The sequence below is a fragment of the Drosophila tropicalis genome, unplaced genomic scaffold (assembly GCF_018151085.1).
Source record: "Drosophila tropicalis isolate 14030-0801.00 unplaced genomic scaffold, ASM1815108v1 contig_527, whole genome shotgun sequence".
In the NCBI taxonomy this organism is placed as follows: Eukaryota; Metazoa; Arthropoda; class Insecta; order Diptera; family Drosophilidae; genus Drosophila; species Drosophila tropicalis.
In genome coordinates, this window is record NW_027172999.1 from 2,548,377 (window position 1) to 2,567,799 (window position 19,423).

At 40.8% G+C, this 19,423-nt stretch overlaps 1 protein-coding gene and 1 long non-coding RNA gene across 3 annotated transcripts; both read right to left on the reverse strand.

The window, feature by feature from the left end:
* Positions 1-783: 783 nt before the first annotated feature.
* On the reverse strand, positions 784-1,908 carry REPTOR-BP (REPTOR-binding partner). Of its 2 annotated transcripts, none has more exons than XM_068287400.1 (4): positions 1,782-1,908; positions 1,473-1,554; positions 1,287-1,408; positions 784-1,228 (listed from the first exon to the last, which is right to left on the reverse strand). In XM_068287400.1, exons 1-4 carry the CDS (start codon positions 1,902-1,904, stop codon positions 1,148-1,150), a joined length of 408 nt encoding a protein of 135 aa, XP_068143501.1. In that variant the 5' UTR covers positions 1,905-1,908; the 3' UTR covers positions 784-1,147. The 2 variants fall into 2 exon arrangements, with proteins under 2 accessions (XP_068143501.1, XP_068143502.1); XM_068287401.1 differs by having other exon boundaries at positions 1,283-1,408.
* A 2,049-nt stretch (positions 1,909-3,957) lies between these two features.
* On the reverse strand, positions 3,958-7,364 carry LOC137574966 (uncharacterized). Its single transcript, XR_011032092.1, has 3 exons — positions 6,218-7,364; positions 4,403-6,130; positions 3,958-4,347 (listed from the first exon to the last, which is right to left on the reverse strand). It is a non-coding gene; the product is annotated as an uncharacterized lncRNA (long non-coding RNA).
* Positions 7,365-19,423: the final 12,059 nt, after the last annotated feature.

The following is a 19,423-nucleotide window of genomic DNA, read 5'->3' on the forward strand; positions in this document are numbered from 1 at the left end:
TATGGCCAAGGACTGCAAGGGTATATAAACTTTGGCAGCCTTTATATATAAAGTTGGTTTATAATTATGATAGCTTATAATTTAATTATCCGATTTTTATCAAATTTGGCAGCGTCATTAATGCTTATGTATGTATGTATATAAAATTGAAAAATAAAAATTTATGACAAAAATAGTAGCTAAGAAACTAACGACTGAACCAGAGACACACAAACTGTGTATACTAACCAAATCGTGAAAATAGAAGATAAATCCATTTGGCGCATCCAAGTTTCCGGGCGAAAAGATGACGAGTTTCCTTACGAACCATATTTAAAGGTAATTTTTCAGTTTTATTCCTTTTAAATGATTTGCTTAAACTGCTAACTCGACGAACTGTCGACACACTGGTTTCTATACTTAGTTTTTGCTGCCGAGTGGCGAGAAATGGAGGCTTCTCTTAAAATTGCGCGCCTGTTAGTTGAGCTAGTTGCCTGTTTGGTCCAACCTTTCATATTTTTCCATATTTCTCAGGATTTGCAAGAAATTGTAAAGCTCCTTCTTTCATGTCCCTATTTGAAATGATTTTTCCTCTTTCTTAGGTGGTCAGCGAATTTTTTCGACCCATAGTACTTTTCAATTTATAGAAATTATGACTTAAAGGTCATAAAAATAAAGATAATACAACTCAAGCGAACGTTCACAATGCATACAAACGTGTTCTTATTCAAATGGTTGGCAGTGTATATTAACAACAATATTACAATTAAATTCAAAAATAAATCTGCGAGGAACGTAATGAAATCGTGGAATGAATCATAAAATGTTGATTTATTTATCAAAGTCGTTGGACCTAAATATTATTGAAATTTCATATCGATACTCGAACTCCTTCGTATATTACTATACATACATATGTATGATATAGTGGTCCCATCCGGGCGATTTTTATACGTTATCTTACATAGGTAAAAACAAAGCTTTTTAAAAAAAAATTCAGCCCGATAGCTTTCAAGATGGCCCAGGGACATTGCTATATCGACTCAGATTCTGACCAATTTTATAACACCCTCTACAAGGGTGTACAAATTAAAAGTGTGTAACCTAAAAAAAAAACTTCTTACAATGGTGCGAACTAGAAAATATTTAAGTTTAAGTTTGCTGTTTTTTAAAAACCCAATATCTTTAAGCAAATGGTCAATATTATGCGATGAAATTTCGTCGGACAACTGTTATTGCATAGCATGTACTGTAATAGAAAGAATGAATTTCTTGCTGCCGTATATCAAATAAATATATTAACCAACACGATCCAGTTCGTCCCGCAATGCTATAATGGCCTTCTCGCGATCAGCAACCAGCTCTTCGAGATACTGATATCGCAATTTCTTACGAGCACGGCACTCTCTAGCACTTTGTCTGCTACGCTCTGTAAATAGTCATTCATGGATTATTTTGGATAATTTTATCTTTAAATATACACATATACATACCAAGTTTTGCTTTCATATCAACCCTTTCATTCGACGTCTTTCTTCCAGGTTTTCGACCCCTTTTGCCGCATTCCTTGCGAGTCTGTAAATAGAAACCAATTAGCATTTTGGTTTGATTCATTATAATTATTGTAAGTTTTATTCATATCTTAAGAAATTGCTCCTTGTTAAAATTTATCTCTAACACGTACAGAGATTCCTATGACAATATAACGGGTGAAACGTTTGGAAATATTAGAACTCATAATATTTTAGAACGTCGAACACCTTTCTAACCACATGTGGATATTTTGATGTAAAAGCTCTTACCGTGGGCTGAACTTCTTCTGCGATTGCCATTTGTATACTTTCACAATCCATTACACAAAATTTTTCTATAACAAAACTTCTGCTTCTTTGTGGTAGGAATATTAAGTTATCGATTGAGCACATAGTATCGGATGTTTTAAAACTCTAACCTATTTTGAAAAAATACCGACTTTCTTATGGTTCGAAATAAAGACCGATTCCCACTAACAAGCATCCAAAATGTCCAAGGGGGATGGAACATAAGGTGACATTTTTCCATCCATTTCACAATCCAAGCGAAACGTTCATATCTCAGGCGGTTCGATTCGCCCTTTTATCAATATTTTCCGAAAGCAACACTAAAATTTTATTATTCACTGAAAAAATTTACCGAATATGTTTGATATTTCCGACGGCCTTACACTCTCAGGTATACAACTTTATGCATTTGTTGGAGGTGTTTTATTTGCACAAGGTGCCAGGTATGCCCCGATTCACTGCCAATGTATCCAGGGATGAGTTGCAAGCAATCTAAATCCAAAACATGTTCAGCGGTTTCGTTGTAGATGATTGAAAAGTAAAGCGCGAAGAGAAGTGACAGAAAGATGAGGAGAGATTAGGTGAGAAAGGTTGTTAAAAGATTGGCAAAAAACACGAAAAGGTTCGTGAAGAGAGTAGTTAGTCAGACATCTACTAAGGCAAATAGAAAAAAAGTTTCTCGTCAGCCGTGAGGAAACACAAACATATACATATCTGATCTAGTAAATTAGAATAAATGACCTTACCGTTGACTAGTTTATGGTGAAAGAAAATGCCAAACACAAGCTTACGGTTGTTAAGAGAAGGAAGATTAATAAGAAGTCTGTCAAAATAAGAAGGTAGGCGAAGACTCGGATCCCAATTAAGACCGCCCAACGCAAACTTAAGGAATACTACGCTGGCGAACATCATACGGGTTCGGGTAAAAAAAGAATATATGTTCTGGAAAAATTTTTGGTTCCTCGAGATTCAGGATATATTGGGTCAAATCCTAACCCCGCCTAGAGGCGGTATTTATGAAAAACTTCAAAATTAGTGCACAAATATTCTAGAATATGCATATTTATAAATATAAAGATAGAAAATCAAAGAAACAATTTTATAACCTGCGTCTCGGAAGGGCATCCTGTATTTTTACAAGTCTTCTTGCCGTTGATTCGTGGCAAATATTCAGGAAAATGTTCAATTCAATTCCGTAAACTTTTTTCTGAGAATTTGCGAGAGGACGTCCAGGAGCTTTGACATTACTTTTTTATGTACAAAGCACTTTTGCAACTTGTGTTCGAAAATTTGACAGTTTATATTTGGGATCTTTGGGGACCGGCTTGTTAATTTTGTGAAACAATATAAAGGCATTTACCATCGCTATATTGAATTGGGACAATCAATAAAAACAAATTTTTTTCTGAGCGCACAAATCGTGTGGCAGTGGTTTTCGAAGGCACTTCATTTTGAAATGGCTTAACGCCAACATAGGTGGATGCAAGGCGGACTGATTCATTGTCCTCCATACCGTTAATGAAATGTCGACATTTGCTGCTGAGCCACAGAATTCCGTAGAGTACCCACGTGGAAGTTTCTTTAAAAGATTATCTGTTCGTATCTTGCAATTAGGGATCCGATTTGAGCGTATTGTCCCCAAAGAATAAATTCCTAGTGATCGCAGATAAACAACTAGTGGTGGCGAAGTATAAAAGTTGTCAAAAATCATTATGTGGTTTTTGAATTTAGGCACTATACTGGACAATCGAATTACTATGTTTGAAGACGCACCAAGATCTGGGGTTCCCGGAAGAAGAGGGCGGACTTTGTATAACTGATCAAAGTCATCTGAACCTTTGCATGGAATAGTGCTATTGTCATTAAAATGAAGGTTGCTTCGGATTTCATCAATACGATTTCTTGACAATGTGTCTTGGATAATTTTAAACGCTTACTCGCTCCAATATGAACGGATACTTGAATAGTGAAATACTGACATATAAATTAGAATACCAATCAATTTACGCAATTCCAAGTTGTTTGTTGTGAAGGAGGTCCTAATGTTTTTTTGAGAAGCGTAAAGGTTAGTGTGACACACGGGGTTTCGATTGTATTAAAAACAAACTTAAGTTACAGTTTATATAGCGATCAGTTTATTTAGCGCAATTTTACAGGTTGTGTGATGGAAACAGGTTACAGGTTGTGTGACGGCGTATCATGATGCCGTTTGGTTTTGTACATATGGTTGCTCTGAGAACTTGGCCATCTTTGGCGGTTACGACATCGGTTATGTGGCCTTTTGGTCACCGGTTCCTTGGCAGATTATCGTCCACGACAATAACTACATATCCGATATCGACTGGTTGACGCTTAGTAAACCATTTGCTGCGTCGAGTTAATGTTGGTGTATACTCCTTCACCCATCTTTTCCAGAAGCGATCAGCAAACGATTGCGTTTGATGCCATCATAACCTTAGGTAGGCGACATTTCCTGATACTGGTTTGTAGCCCGCTTTTGATCCCAGAAGCAAGTGGTTGGGTGTAAGCGCATTATCGTCACCTGTAACTAAAGGAACAAACGTTAGAGGCCTGGAGTTAATTATAAATTCGGCTTCCATTACGGCACTTCGAAGAGTTTCGTCATTAAAGTTGCTAGAGGGGCAAATGGTCTTTACGACGGATTTTACAGTCCGGGCCAAACGTTCCCACGCTCCTCCCATGTGGGGTGCGGCTGGTGGGTTAAAACGCCACTTTATAGTTTCATAGTGAACGGCGGTTTGATCGAAGTCAATCTTCACAAGTTCCTCCTTAACTAGTTTTTCCGCAGCTTTGAAATTGGTTCCGTTGTCGGAGAAGATTTCTCTCGATGTGCCACGTAGTGCCATGAAGTTTTTTAGGCACATTATACATGAGCTCACATCGAGTTTGTAGGCGACCTCTAGATGAACTGCCCTTAGTGTTAGGCACGTAAAGAGGACTTCCCAGCGCTTTTCTTTGTGTCTTCCAACGTTGACTAGTATGGGGCCGAAATAGTCGACTCCCGTATATGTGAATGGTCGTTCAAAACAAGCTAGTCTGGCGATCGGTATAGGTGCCATTTGTGGCACTTGAGGCTTCGCTGTGGATATTTTGCAGTGTTGGCATGCATTTCGGACGATTTTATATAGGACTCTTAGGCGTGGTATATAATATACGCTGTAAATAAGGTTGATAGTACACTCGTGAAATATATGGTGAGATTGTTCGTGATAATCCTTTGCGATTAAAAAGGCAATTCTGCTGTGTCTTGGGATTACGATGGCGTCACCGTCAGAAGTTATGCTGTCTGACCTGCCCTTCACGCGGATGATGTCTTCTGAGTCCAGGTAAACATTCAATGCAATTAATGAGCTTGACTTGTCCACTACTGGTTTGTCTTTGAGCGAATTGATTTCATTTGAGTACGTCGCTAATCGGGCCTGTCTGCATAAAAGAGATTTTGCTGCGTGTATATTTTCGGGGCTTAGGGTTTGTGGTAGAGGCTTTCCCGAACACTTAGCGCGTAACCTTCGGGCGTACAGCATGACGTTGGCCACTGCTCTATATAGGCGCTTCCAGTCAGAAAAGTATTCTACTGCAAAATCGAAATGTTTAAGCTTTACTATTATGAATACATTCTTACGCAATTCGATTTCCTGTGAGACATTCTCAGATATTCCTCTTTGATCTGGCCACTTGTCGTTAGACAGTCCTAGAAAATCGGGACCTTTAATCCAACGAGATGCATCTGGTACTTTAAAAAAGTTTGTGGCTAAGTCTGCAACGTTTTCCTTTGTGCTAACCCAGCCCCTCTGGTTTGGTCTCCTTGGGTCCATGGTTGACCAGTTAAGGACCGTTTTAGAATCGGACCAATATGTGCAGGAATCGATTCTTAGGCCTCGGGTGCTGAGTATACGCATTGTTAGGCCTACGCCCATGACGGCTGCCAAAAGTTCCATTCGAGGTATAGATACAGGTTTGAGTGGAGCTACTTTACATTTGGCTGCTACCAACACTGTACTTGCGAAGATAGGTTACTGCGGCGTAGGCATGTTCGCTTGCATCTACGAAGGTATGAAGGTCTACCTGGCTTTTGTTTAACAGCAGAGTAGAGTAGTGACGTGGAAATTCTAAATTGCTGGCGTGTAGTAGGACACCTTTCCATTGTCGCCACTGTTCGAGGAGTTGTTCGGGTAAATCTTCGTCCCATCCTATTCCTGTGCGCCAGACTTTTTGAAGCAGCATTTTAAGGCCTACGGTGTAGCACGATAATAGACCGAGGGGATCAAATATAGACATCAGTACTTTTAGGACCTCACGTTTTGTTGGCGCTATTTCGTAGGTTAGGACTTCTCGTTTTAATCTCGAAAATCTGAAGATAAACTTAAAAACGTCATTATTTGGGTCCCAATACATACCGAGGACCTTTTCAGGGTTTCCTAATTCTTTGGGGTGTTGATTTATTTGCTGTTCTCCTAGATTTTGGAGAACAGATACAGAGTCTGACCACTAATTTCTTATTTGGAATCCACCATCGGCATGTATGTCTCTAACTGATGATGTAACTGTTATGGCTTCAAGGTCATCGTCCACGTAGTGGGCCTTTGTAATGGATTCGTACGCTCGTGGATTTTTGATTTGGAAATTCTCTGCATTTTTATCGCATACATAGTGGGCAATACAAGGGGCGCAAATAATTCCGAATGTCATCGCGCGCATAACGAAGATCCTTGGAGTGTTCTCGTTTTTGTTGAGCCATAAGAACCGCTGGACTTTGGACTCTGAAGGCCATTAGGACAGAAGTCAATGGATTTAGATAATCAGACCCAGTAAGCATAAAATCGTTCAGTGATTATCCATGACTTTTGGCGGCGGCATCCCAAACTAGTCTTATTTTGTTTGGCTTGTTCGGATTTAAAGCAATAAATATTGGGAGATATCAGACGCGTTCCTTTCGTTCGGATATTTCTTCTGGTCTGAGCTCAAATGCATATCCTTTTTCTAATAGATTGGCAATTTGTGATTGAATTTTATCAAACAGTTCCGGCATTCTTTTAATTTTGGCCCGTAGGCATTCGAGGCGTTTCAGCGCTGCGGTATAGCTTTTGGGTAAAATGACTGTGTCGTATTTCCAGAGTAGGCCGACTTCGTATCGACCATTGATCTTTTTGCAGGTATCTTCGAGAATGCCTTTGGCCCTTTTGTCGTTTTTAGATTGCATTTCTCTAGATACGATTGGTTCCATTGTGAAACTTTCCTTTATGGCTTTATGTATTTCACTCCAATTCACGGAATGATGCATTATTACGTGTTTGCTTGAGTTTGTTGATCCTTGGATGCACCATCCTAATGTGCACTTTGAAGCAATGGGTTCGTTTCGTCTGCCCTCGCGGATTTTGCGGAGTATTGCTAGATTCCATTTGTTGCTGCCGACTAAAATTAGTGGTGTACCGTTTTGGTACGACTTTAGCGGCAAGCCACGAAAATAAGGATATTGCTTGGATAATTCTTCAACATTGATGGTTTGTTTCGGCAATCCTAATTTCTTTACTGAGTGGATGTTGTAGAGCCACACTTCGTCACTTACTTTCACTCGTTGCAGAGGACGGACGTGTTTTTTTTGCGCTTATCAATTTTTACTTTTTTCTCGCGATTAAATACTTTTACAAATTTCTTAAATTCATTATCGGTTTAATTAATAATAATTTCAACATCCGAATTTTATTTTCATTTCGTGAATTCTTGCTGTCGCTTTTGTTTAAATTTAAATAAAATCAAAACTTACAACAATACTTGCATTAGCGGTGTTGTTGTTTTGCTTATCTCTTTTGCGTTTGTGTCTTTACCGTTTTAACTAACTCTCGCGCTCTTGCGTACAAATTGTTGTTGCATGTGTTCAATTTGACGCGCTCTCCCGCTCTTTCCTATTCTTGATTGATTTGCGCTCTCGTCTTTTGCCTACCCGCGACTTTGTGATACGTGTTTTTGTTTTTGTGCTTTCATCTCTTTTTATTCTCTAGTTGTGAAGGCTTACTCTGCACTTTAACCCTTGTGTCAGAACCGGTCAGTATATTCTTATACACAGAATTTTAACCCTTAGAATTTTTATTTTTTATTTTTTTGTATTTCCTTTTTTTAATTAAATTAAACTTTTTGATAAAATGGTGGTCTGCTCAAAAAATAATTGCATAGTTGCCACTAATGCGGTTGACTCCCATGATTATATTCTGTGTTGGTTGTGTGACAATGCGGTTCACGTTAAGTGTGCAGGTTACACAGGCAGAATCAAGGAGTCTATTGCTAAAGGTGGTGGCTTAAAATATGGATGTGATGCTTGCCGAGAGGTCGAGAATGAGATGCGCTCTTTCATGAGGCGGACTAGAGATAGTTTTGACACTTTAAGGGCAGGTTTTAATAAACTCCAAGCGGAGTTTACTGCGGTGGAGACTCAGTTCAGAAGTTTATCGCTTATGAATGAGTCTCCGAAACGTAAAAGGACCAGTCCTTGGGGTGTTTCTGCATCTGTAGACCCGCCAGCGTCTCTTATCGTCCCCGACCGGTCTCATGCACCGTCCACTCCTAATGTACAGCAATTGATTTCGTTTAAGAGCCCGGTTGTGAATGCTATTAGTAAGGAATTACCGGTATCACCTGGGAATGATCTCTTAAAAACGATGCCTATTGTAGTGTCCGATGTGTCCGGGCAATTACCCATTCCAATGGAAATTGCCGTTAGTTCTAAAAGTATCGAGGGCCCCGTAAACAAGTTAACTGCTGCAGTGGGTGACTTGTCCAACGTTACTGCTGCGGCTGACGCTTCGGGACCGCGGCCTCTCGTTGGCATACCACCAAAGAAACATATATTTGTTTCTAGGCTAGACCCTGTTGTCACATCTGATGATGTAATAGCCTATATTCGGAAGAAAGTTAACGTCTCGAATATTGCGGTGGAGAAGTTTAAATTTTCTTACTCTCGGGACATTTCGTCCTTTAAAATTAGTGTTTCTGCCAATATCTTCGACACTATATGTCGAGAAGATTTTTGGCCAAAACATATACTAGTTAAGGAATATACTGTGAAAAAGAAAAATCGGAAACCGATTCGCTTGCCAACAACAACAACTAATACCATTCCTGCCACATCAGCATCTGCTGGTGTGTCAAAAAACTAGCTTCGTCCCTTAACCTGGGTTACCAGAACGTTAGAGGGCTGAAATCTAAACTTTCTAATCACTATGTAGATAGTCTTTCTTTTGAACATAACATTCTAGCTTTTACAGAGACGTGGCTAAAACCTGATATTGCTGATGCATCGGTTTTTTCCACAAACTTTTCTATATTCAGACGTGACCGGATTTCTCGTATAGGTGGTGGCGTTCTGATAGCTGTTGATGCTGCTTTATCATCTGAAATGATTCAATTTTCTAGTACCCAGGAGATTGAGTTTGTCGGTGTTAAAGTAAATTTTAAATCTTTTAATGCTTTCATTACTTGTTCCTATATTCCACCATTGTCAGACATGGTGGTATATTTAAATCATTTAGAGGCAATTCAGTTTGTCTCCTCTTTAGTTTCCAGTCAAGACTTGCTCATAGTTGTAGGTGATTTTAATTTAGCCGCTTTAGCATGGTCACTAACAGATGAATCTACCACGTTGCTGCCCTCTTTGTCGCATGACTTTATTGATGGCCTTCTAGGCTTATCTTTATCCCAAGTCAATCCCGTCTTAAATTCTAATAGAAAATCGTTAGATCTTATTTTTGTATTGGATTCTTCTTATTGTGAGGTTTCTAGGATCGAACCATTTGTTCTTCCAGAAGACAAATTTCATCCTACATTAAATTTAAAAATTGATTTGCCCTTGCTTTCACCATTACTTGGTTTAAATGAGTTACCTCTAACTAGGTGCTTTCGTAAGACTGACTTTGCCAGCCTTAATGAAAACATTGCTACTACCGATTGGTCTTATCTGTACAATTGTAGAGATATGAACTCAGCTGTTCGTTTTTTCTATGATACTCTGAATTTACTCTTTGATATTTGTGTGCCTCTTGGTAGGCTGGAGCGGCTTAACAAACCTCCCTGGTTCTCTCGTGAGTTATCCAATTTGAAAAATGTGAAGACACGATATTATAAGAAGTTTCAAAAAACACGTCGTTCATCAGATTATGCTCTGTATACAGTCGCTCGTTCAAAATTCATGATGCTTAATACACAATGCTATAAGAATTATCTTCAGCGGTGTAGGCTTCAGTTTTCTTCTGACCCTAAACAATTTTATAACTTTGTTAATTCTAAACGTAAGACCTCTGTGCACCCATCTTTTTTGTCTTTTCAAAATAAAAAAGCAAGCACTGATCAGGCAATTGCCGATATGTTTGCGAGTTTTTTCAAAACAACTTATTCCTCAACGGAATATCGAGCAAGTCCGTATCCTTATCATTTAAAAAAGGCTAATTGCATTTTCAATCCAGTGATTGATGAAAGTTCTATTCTTAGCGAACTTAAATTAGTTAAACCTGTTTATTCTCCGGGGCCAGATGGTCTTCCTGGATGCGTACTCAGGTTCTGTGCAAATGCATTATGTAAACCCATTTTAAAATTGTTTCTGCTGTCTGTCGAATCTTCCTCTTTTCCATCTATTTGGAAGGAGTCGTATATCATTCCTCTGCATAAAAATGGCAAAAAGTCCGAAGCCTCTAACTATAGGGGTATCTCAAAATTGTCCGCTATTCCGAAAGCTTTTGAGAAAATTATAACTTCTCAATTGCAACATTTTTGCAGCTCTATTATTTCGCCATCCCAACATGGGTTTGTGAAACGTAGATCTACAACCACTAACCTTTTAGAATTTACATCAGTAATTATCAAGGGGTTTAAAAATGGTAAACAAACTGATGTAATATATACTGACTTTAGCAAAGCCTTTGATTTCGTTAATCATACCCTATTACTTTCTAAGCTGAGCGACATTGGGTTTCCACCCCTTTTCCTTTCTTGGGTTCGTGAATATTTAACAAATAGAAAACAGAAGGTACTTTTTAAGTCTTCTTTTTCCGCTTCCATTCCTGTGACTTCTGGTGTACCTCAAGGTAGTCATCTTGGCCCTCTGCTCTTCACACTATTCATTAACGATCTTCCATCAGTCATTGTTCATTCGCGTGTGCTTATGTATGCTGACGATGTCAAGATTTGTCTTACTCATAAAGATACAGATTCATTTAGTCGGCTACAAGCTGATCTTAAAAACTTTCAATCCTGGTGCCAGTTTAATCTACTAAATCTTAACACTACCAAATGTAAGGTAATGACTTTTTTCCGTAACTCTCCCCAACTGGTCACTTATTTTCTAAACAATAGCCCTTTAGAACGTTTAAATAATATAAATGATTTGGGCGTACTTATGGACCATAAGTTAAATTTTAACACCCACATTTCCACCACGGTCGCAAAGGCCATGAGTGTCCTGGGTTTCATTAAAAGATGGTCAAAAGAATTTGATGACCCCTATACAACTAAAGTTCTTTTTACTTCGCTTGTCCGTCCTATTTTAAAGTATGGATCTTGCATTTGGTCACCTCAATATGAGTCGCACCAGATTAGACTTGAATCCGTTCAAAAGCAGTTTTTGCTATTTGCTCTTCGTGGCTTAAGCTGGGATCGCAATGTCAATTTGCCTTCGTATTCTAGTAGACTTCTCTTGATTAACCTTCCGTCCCTAACTAACCGTAGAATTATGCTTGGTGTCATTTTTATGCACAAGCTCCTAATTGGTGATATCGACTCGCCTGAGTTATTAGCTCAGGTGAATCTGTCGGTACCATGTAGACGGAGTAGACATCCTTTGATACCTTTATCCCTTAGTCGTTGTTCTTCTAACTATGCTATGCATGAACCTTTTAGGGTCCTCTGCTCTGATTACAACCTTCTATTCCCTGTAATCAGTTTAGAGTTTTCTATTAATATGCTTAAAACATCTATCCTATCCCATTTAGTTAATAGATAGTTATAGTATTATTTGTTTGTCTGTTTTTTCTATTGTGTATTTGTCCACGCGATTCGTGCCGTGCGTTATACGGCTGCACCCCTCGGTCGGTCGGGTGGGAGGTGGGCAGTTATCTGCTTGGGCTCGCGCGTAACAGGCTATGTCCTGGTGTCGTAGGGGCCACTTGAACGTACTGCGCATAGTATCGTCAACGTCCGCTAATAGCTTTTTGTCAGTTCCCGCTTCCGAGATTTGTAGGTGGGTCTTAACGGAGTCCTCTTCGTTTCTGGTTTCTTCACAGGTCCATTGCAGGCAAATTGGCTCTGGCGTTGAAGAGATCTTCAGCTTGTCCAGAATGTTTTCATCGATAAGAGTGACTGATGAGCCCTCATCTAAAAATGCGAACGTGGTAAAAGTTACATTGGCTCCATACAGTTTGATGGGTACAACGCGGAAAAATTGTCCTTCCACTACATTGTCTTTATGATGAGCAGTAACAACCTCGGTTCTGCCTGTGCCTTTGTGAAGAAGCGGGTGATGTTTTGAGTTGCAATTATCAATTCCGCAGTCACGATTAAAGAAGCATTGGCTTCGTTTATTATTCGTTGTTTATCGTCAACGGACAGTCGCTTGAAGCTTTGACATAGAGCAACCTGGTGATCCGTGGAAGCACACATCACGCATTGTAGCTTCAGCTTACAGTTTTGTTGCCACCCATTCTCTCGATTATTTGGTCCTTCCTGTGGTTGTTGATGTGCTTGCGAGTGTGTGTTGACATTATTGGCCTTAGTGCTTTGGCCAGGCATGACAGTGGCTGCGGCCTCAGCAATTTTGTACAAGCAATCGCTAAATGATTTAATAACCGGGATGGATTCGTTACGTGGGTGCATAGCCCAGTTTAACTTTTGAGGAGTGGGTAGTTTGTCGATAAGTTCTCGAAGAAGCATCGGGTTCTTTAAATGTGAGGTTAAATTGCACGCTTCCATGGTTGCACATGCGTTTCTCACCGCCATTGCGAAATCAACGATGGATTCTAATTTATCCTTGTGTACGTTTAGTTTTCTTATTTTGTCGATCAATCGATCGAGTATTTGCTCCGGGCGTCCAAAGAATGTCTTGAGCGTATTAATGACATCAGGAACCAGTATTGGCAGCAGTAGCTTATCACGATCTAGTTCGTAGGCTTTTCCTTTGAGGCTCTTCTAAAGTCGTAGCATGTTCTCGGCGTTTGAAAATCCCGCTATAGGGCAGCTGTTCTCGTACATGCTAATAAAGATTGGCCAGTCCTCTGGATTTCCGTTAAAGATGGGTAGATCTGCGGGTAAAACTTGCCTTGCGGCTAGCTGAGAAGCAGTAGGTGTGCCACGTAGTGCCATGAAGTTTTTTAGGCACATTATACATGAGCTCACATCGTGTTTGTAGGCGACCTCTAGATGAACTGCCCTTAGTGTTAGGCACGTAAAGAGGACTCCCCAGCGCTTTTCTTTGTGTCTTCCAACGTTGACTAGTATGGGGCCGAAATAGTCGACTCCCGTATATATGAATGGTCGTTCAAAACAAGCTAGTCTGGCGATCGGTATAGGTGCCATTTGCGGCACTTGAGGCTTCGCTGTGGATATTTTGCAGTGTTGGCATGCATTTCGGACGATTTTATATAGGACTCTTAGGCATGGTATATAATATACGCTTCTAATAAGGTTGATAGTACACTCGTGAAATATATGGTGAGATTGTTTGTGATAATCCTTTGCGATTAAAAAGGCAATTCTGCTGTGTCTTGGGATTACGATGGCGTCACCGTCAGAAGTTATGCTGTCTGACCTGCCCTTCACGCAGATGATGTCTTCTGAGTCCAGGTAAACATTCAAAGCAATTAATGAGCTTGACTTGTCCACTACTGATTTGTCTTTGAGCGAATTGATTTTATTTGAGTACGTCGCTAATTGGGCCTGTCTGCATAAAAGAGATTTTGCTGCGTGTATATTTTCGGGGCTTAGGGTTTGTGGTAGAGGCTTTCCCGAACACTTAGCGCGTAACCTTCGGGTGTACAGCATGACGTTGGCCACTGCTCTATATAGGCGCTTCCAGTCAGAAAAGTATTCTACTGCAAAATCGAAATGGTTAAGCTTTACTATGATGAATACATTCTTACGCAATTCGATTTCCTGTAAGACATTCTCAGATATTCCTCTTTGATCTGGCCACTTGTCGTTAGACAGTCCTAGAAAATCGGGACCTTTAATCCAACGAGATGCATCTGGTACTTTAAAAAATTTTGTGGCTAAGTCTGCAACGTTTTCCTTTGTGCTAACCCAGCCCCATTGGATTGGGCTGGTTTTATCGATTATCTCGCCCACTCTATGCATGACGAATGACTGAAGTCTCCGTGGGTCCATGGTTAACCAGTTAAGGACCGTTTTAGAATCGGACCAATATGTGCAGGAATCGATTCTTAGGCCTCGGGTGCTGAGTATACGCATTATTAGGCCTACGCCCATGACGGCTGCCAAAAGTTCCATTCGAGGTATAGATACAGGTTTGAGTGGAGCTACTTTACATTTGGCTGCTACTTATGTTTTGACCTTGTTTAATGCGAAGATAGGTTACTGCGGCGTAGGCATGTTCGCTTGCGTCTACGAAGGTATAAAGGTCTACCTGGCTTTCGTTTAACAGCAGAGCAGAGTAGTGACGTGGAAATTCTAAATTGCTGGCGTGTAGTAGGACACCTTTCCATTGTCGCCTCTGTTCGAGGAGTTGTTCGGGTAAATCTTCGTCCCATCCTATTCCTGTGCGCCAGACTTTTTGAAGCAGCATTTTAAGGCCTACGGTGTAGCACGATAATAGACCGAGGGGATCAAATATAGACATCAGTACTTTTAGGACCTCACGTTTCGTTGGTGCTATTTCGTAGGTTACGACGTCTCGTTTTAATCTCGAAAATCTGAAGATAAACTTAAAAACGTCATTATTTGGGTCCCAATACATACCGAGGACCTTTCCAGGGTTCCCTAATTCTTTGGGGTGTTGATTTATTTGCTGTTCTCCTAGATTTTGGAGAACAGATACAGAGTCTGAGCACTAATTTCTTATTTGGAATCCACCATCGGCATGTATGTCTCTAACTGATGATGTAACTGTTATGGCTTCAAGGTCATCTTTGAAACTGTCGATGAGGTCGTCCACGTAGTGGGCATTTGGATTAATGGATTCGTACGATCGTGGATTTTTGATTTGGAAATTTTCTGCGTTTTTATCGCATACATAGTGGGCAATACAAGGGGCGCAAATAATTCCGAATGTCATCGCGCGCATAACGAAGATCCTTGGAGTGTTCTCGTTTTTGTTGAGCCATAAGAACCGCTGGACGTGAATGTTTATTTGATGAAACATATCGGCTATATCTGCGCATATCCGTCCTACTCTGAAGGCTATTAGGACAGAAGTCAATGGATTTAGATAATCAGGCCCAGTAAACATAAAATCGTTCAGTGTTTATCCATGACTTTTGGCGGCGGCATCCCAAACTAGTCGTATTTTGTTTGGCTTATTCGGATTTAAAGCAATAAATATTGGGAGATACCAGACGCGTTCCTTTCGTTCGGATATTTCTTCTGGTCTGAGCTCAAATGCATATCCTTTTTCTAATAGATTGGCAATTTGTGATTGAATTTTATCAAACAGTTCCGGCATTCTTTTAATTTTGGCCCGTAGGAATTGGATGCGTTACAGCGCTGCGGTATAGCTTTCGGGTAAAATGACTGTGTCGTCTTTCCAGAGTAGGACGACTTCGTATCGACCATTGATCTTTTTGCAGGTATCTTCGAGAATGCCTTTGGCCCTTTTGTCGTTTTTAGATTGCATTTCTCTAGATACGATTGGTTCCATTGTGAAACTTTCCTTTATGGCTTTATGTATTTCACTCCAATTCACGCAATGATGCATTATTACGTGTTTGCTTGAGTTTGTTGATCCTTCGATGCACCATCCTAATGTGCACTTTGAAGCAATGGGTTCGTTTCGTCTGCCCTCGCGGATTTTGCGGGGTATTGGTAGATTCCATTTGTTGCTGCCGATTAAAATTAGTGGTGTACCGTTTTGGTACGACTTTAGCGGCAAGCCACGCAAATAAGGATATTGCTTGGATAATTCTTCGACATTGATGGTTTGTTTCGTCAATCCTAATTTCTTTACTGAGTGGATGTTGTAGAGCCATAGCTTTTTGTCAGTTCCCGCTTCCGAGATTTGTAGGTGGGTCTTAACGGAGTCCTCTTCGTTTCTGGTTTCTTCACAGGTCCATTGCAGGCAAATTGGCTCTGGCGTTGAAGAGATCTTCAGCTTGTCCAAAATGCTTTCATCGATGAGAGTGACTGATGAGCCCTCATCTAAAAATGCGAACGTGTTAAAAGTTACATTGGCTCCATACAGTTTGATGGGTACAACGCGGAAAAATTGTCCTTCCACTACATTGTCTTTATGATGAGCAGTAACAACCTCGGTTCTGCCTGTGCCTTTGTGAAGAAGCGGGTGATGTTTTGAGTTGCAATTATCAATTCCGCGGTCACGTTTAGAGAAGCATTTACGGCGACTTTTGAGGCACCTGTAGCATACCTTGGCTTCGTTTATTATTCGTTGTCTATCGTCAACGGACAGCCGCTTGAAGCTTTGACATAGAGCAACCTGGTGATCCGTGGAAGCACACATCACGCATTGTAGCTTCAGCTTACAGTTTTGTTGCCACCCATTCTCTCGATTATTTGGTCCTTCCTGTGGTTGTTGATGTGCTTGCGAGTGTGTGTTGACATTATTGGCCTTAGTGCTTTGGCCAGGCATGACAGTGGCTGCGGCCTCAGCAATTTTGTACAAGCAATCGCTAAATGATTTAATAACCGGGATGGATTCGTTACGTGGGTGCATAGCCCAGTTTAACTTTTGAGGAGTGGGTAGTTTGTCGATAAGTTCTCGAAGAAGCATCGGGTTCTTTAAATGTGAGGTTAAATTGCACGCTTCCATGGTTGCACATGCGTTTCTCACCGCCATTGCGAAATCAACGATGGATTCTAATTTATCCTTGTGTACGTTTAGTTTTCTTATTTTGTCGATCAATCGATCGAGTATTTGCTCCGGGCGTCCAAAGAATGTCTTGAGCGTATTAATGACATCAGGAACCAGTATTGGCAGAAGTAGCTTATCACGAACTAGTTCGTAGGCTTTTCCTTTGAGGCTCTTCTGAAGTCGTAGCATGTTCTCGGCGTTTGAAAATCCCGCTATAGGGCAGCTGTTCTCGTACATGCTAATAAAGATTGGCCAGTCCTCTGGATATCCGTTAAAGATGGGTAGATCTGCGGGTAAAACTTGCCTTGCGGCTAGCTGAGAAGCAGTAGGTGTGCCATGAAGTTTTTTAGGCACATTATACATGAGCTCACATCGAGTTTGTAGGCGACCTCTAGATGAACTGCCCTTAGTGTTAGGCACGTAAAGAGGACTCCCCAGCGCTTTTCTTTGTGTCTTCCAACGTTGACTAGTATGGGGCCGAAATAGTCGACTCCCGTATATATGAACGGTCGTTCAAAACAAGCTAGTCTGGCGATCGGTATAGGTGCCATTTGTGGCACATTATACATGAGCTCTTATCGAGTTTGTAGGCGACCTCTAGATGAACTGCCCTTAGTGTTAGGCACGTAAAGAGGACTCCCCAGCGCTTTTCTTTGTGTCTTCCAACGTTGACTAGTATGGGGCCGAAATAGTCGACTCCCGTATATATGAATGGTCGTTCAAAACAAGCTAGTCTGGCGATCGGTATAGGTGCCATTTGTGGCACTTGAAGCTTCGCTGTGGATATTTTGCAGTGTTGGCATGCATTTCGGACGATTTTATACAGGACTCTTAGGCGTGGTATATAATATACGCTGTAAATAAGGTTGATAGTGCACTCGTGAAATATACGGTGAGATTGTTTGTGATAATCCTTTGCGATTAAAAAGGCAATTCTGCTGTGTCTTGGGACTACGATGGCGTCACCGTCAGAAGTTATGCTGTCTGACCTGCCCTTCACGCAGATGATGTCTTCTGAGTCCAGGTAAACATTCAAAGCAATTAATGAGCTTGACTTGTCCACTACTGATTTGTCTTTGAGCGAATTGATTTCATTTGAGTACGTCGCTAATTGGGCCTGTCTGCATAAAAGAGATTTTGCTGCGTGTATATTTTCGGGGCTTAGGGTTTGTGGTAGAGGCTTTCCCGAACACTTAGCGCGTAACCTTCGGGTGTACAGCATGACGTTGGCCACTGCTCTATATAGGCGCTTCCAGTCAGAAAAGTATTCTACTGCAAAATCGAAATGGTTAAGCTTTACTATGATGAATACATTCTTACGCAATTCGATTTCCTGTAAGACATTCTCAGATATTCCTCTTTGATCTGGCCACTTGTCGTTAGACAGTCCTAGAAAATCGGGACCTTTAATCCAACGAGATGCATCTGGTACTTTAAAAAATTTTGTGGCTAAGTCTGCAACGTTTTCCTTTGTGCTAACCCAGCCCCATTGGATTGGGCAGGTTTTATCGATTATCTCGCCCACTCTATGCATGACGAATGACTGAAGTCTCCGTGGGTCCATGGTTAACCAGTTAAGGACCGTTTTAGAATCGGACCAATATGTGCAGGAATCGATTCTTAGGCCTCGGGTGCTGAGTATACGCATTGTTAGGCCTACGCCCATGACGGCTGCCAAAAGTTCCATTCGAGGTATAGATACAGGTTTGAGTGGAGCTCCTTTACATTTGACTGCTACCAACACTGTACTTATGTTTTGACCTTGTTTAATGCGAAGATAGGTTACTGCGGCGTAGGCATGTTCGCTTGCGTCTACGAAGGTATAAAGGTCTACCTGGCTTTTGACGTGGAAATTCTAAATTGCTGGCGTGTAGTAGGACACCTTTCCATTGTCGCCACTGTTCGAGGAGTTGTTCGGGTAAATCTTCGTCCCATCCTATTCCTGTGCGCCAGACTTTTTGAAGCGGCATTTTAAGGCCTACGGTGTAGCACGATAATAGACCGAGGGGATCAAATATAGACATCAGTACTTTTAGGACCTCACGTTTCGTTGGTGCTATTTCGTAGGTTACGACGTCTCGTTTTAATCTCGAAAATCTGAAGATAAACTTAAAAACGTCATTATTTGGGTCCCAATACATACCGAGGACCTTTCCAGGGTTCCCTAATACTTTGGGGTGTTGATTTATTTGCTGTTCTCCTAGATTTTGGAGAACAGATACAGAGTCTGAGCACTAATTTCTTATTTGGAATCCACCATCGGCATGTATGTCTCTAACTGATGATGTAACTGTTATGGCTTCAAGGTCATCTTTGAAACTGTCGATGAGGTCGTCCACGTAGTGGGCATTTGTAATGGATTCGTACGCTCGTGGATTTTTGATTTGGAAATTCTCTGCATTTTTATCGCATACATAGTGGGCAATACAAGGGGCGCAAATAATTCCGAATGTCATCGCGCGCATAACGAAGATCCTTGGAGTGTTCTCGTTTTTGTTGAGCCATAAGAACCGCTGGAGGTGAATGTTTATTTGATGAAACATCTCGGCTATATCTGCGCATATCCGTCCTACTCTGAAGGCCATTA

What these genes read in the sequence shown, in the direction of transcription:
- REPTOR-BP (XM_068287400.1), bottom strand. Translation starts at nt 1,904, where the DNA reads ATGTGCTCAATCGATAACTTAATATTCCTACCACAAAGAAGCAGAAGT. An exon ending in TGATATGAAAGCAAAACTTG is followed by an intron (nt 1,409 to 1,472) that starts GTATGTATATGT and finishes GACTATTTACAG; the next exon opens with AGCGTAGCAGACAAAGTGCT. An exon ending in TGCGGGACGAACTGGATCGT is followed by an intron (nt 1,229 to 1,286) that starts GTTGGTTAATAT and finishes TTTCTATTACAG; the next exon opens with TACATGCTATGCAATAACAG.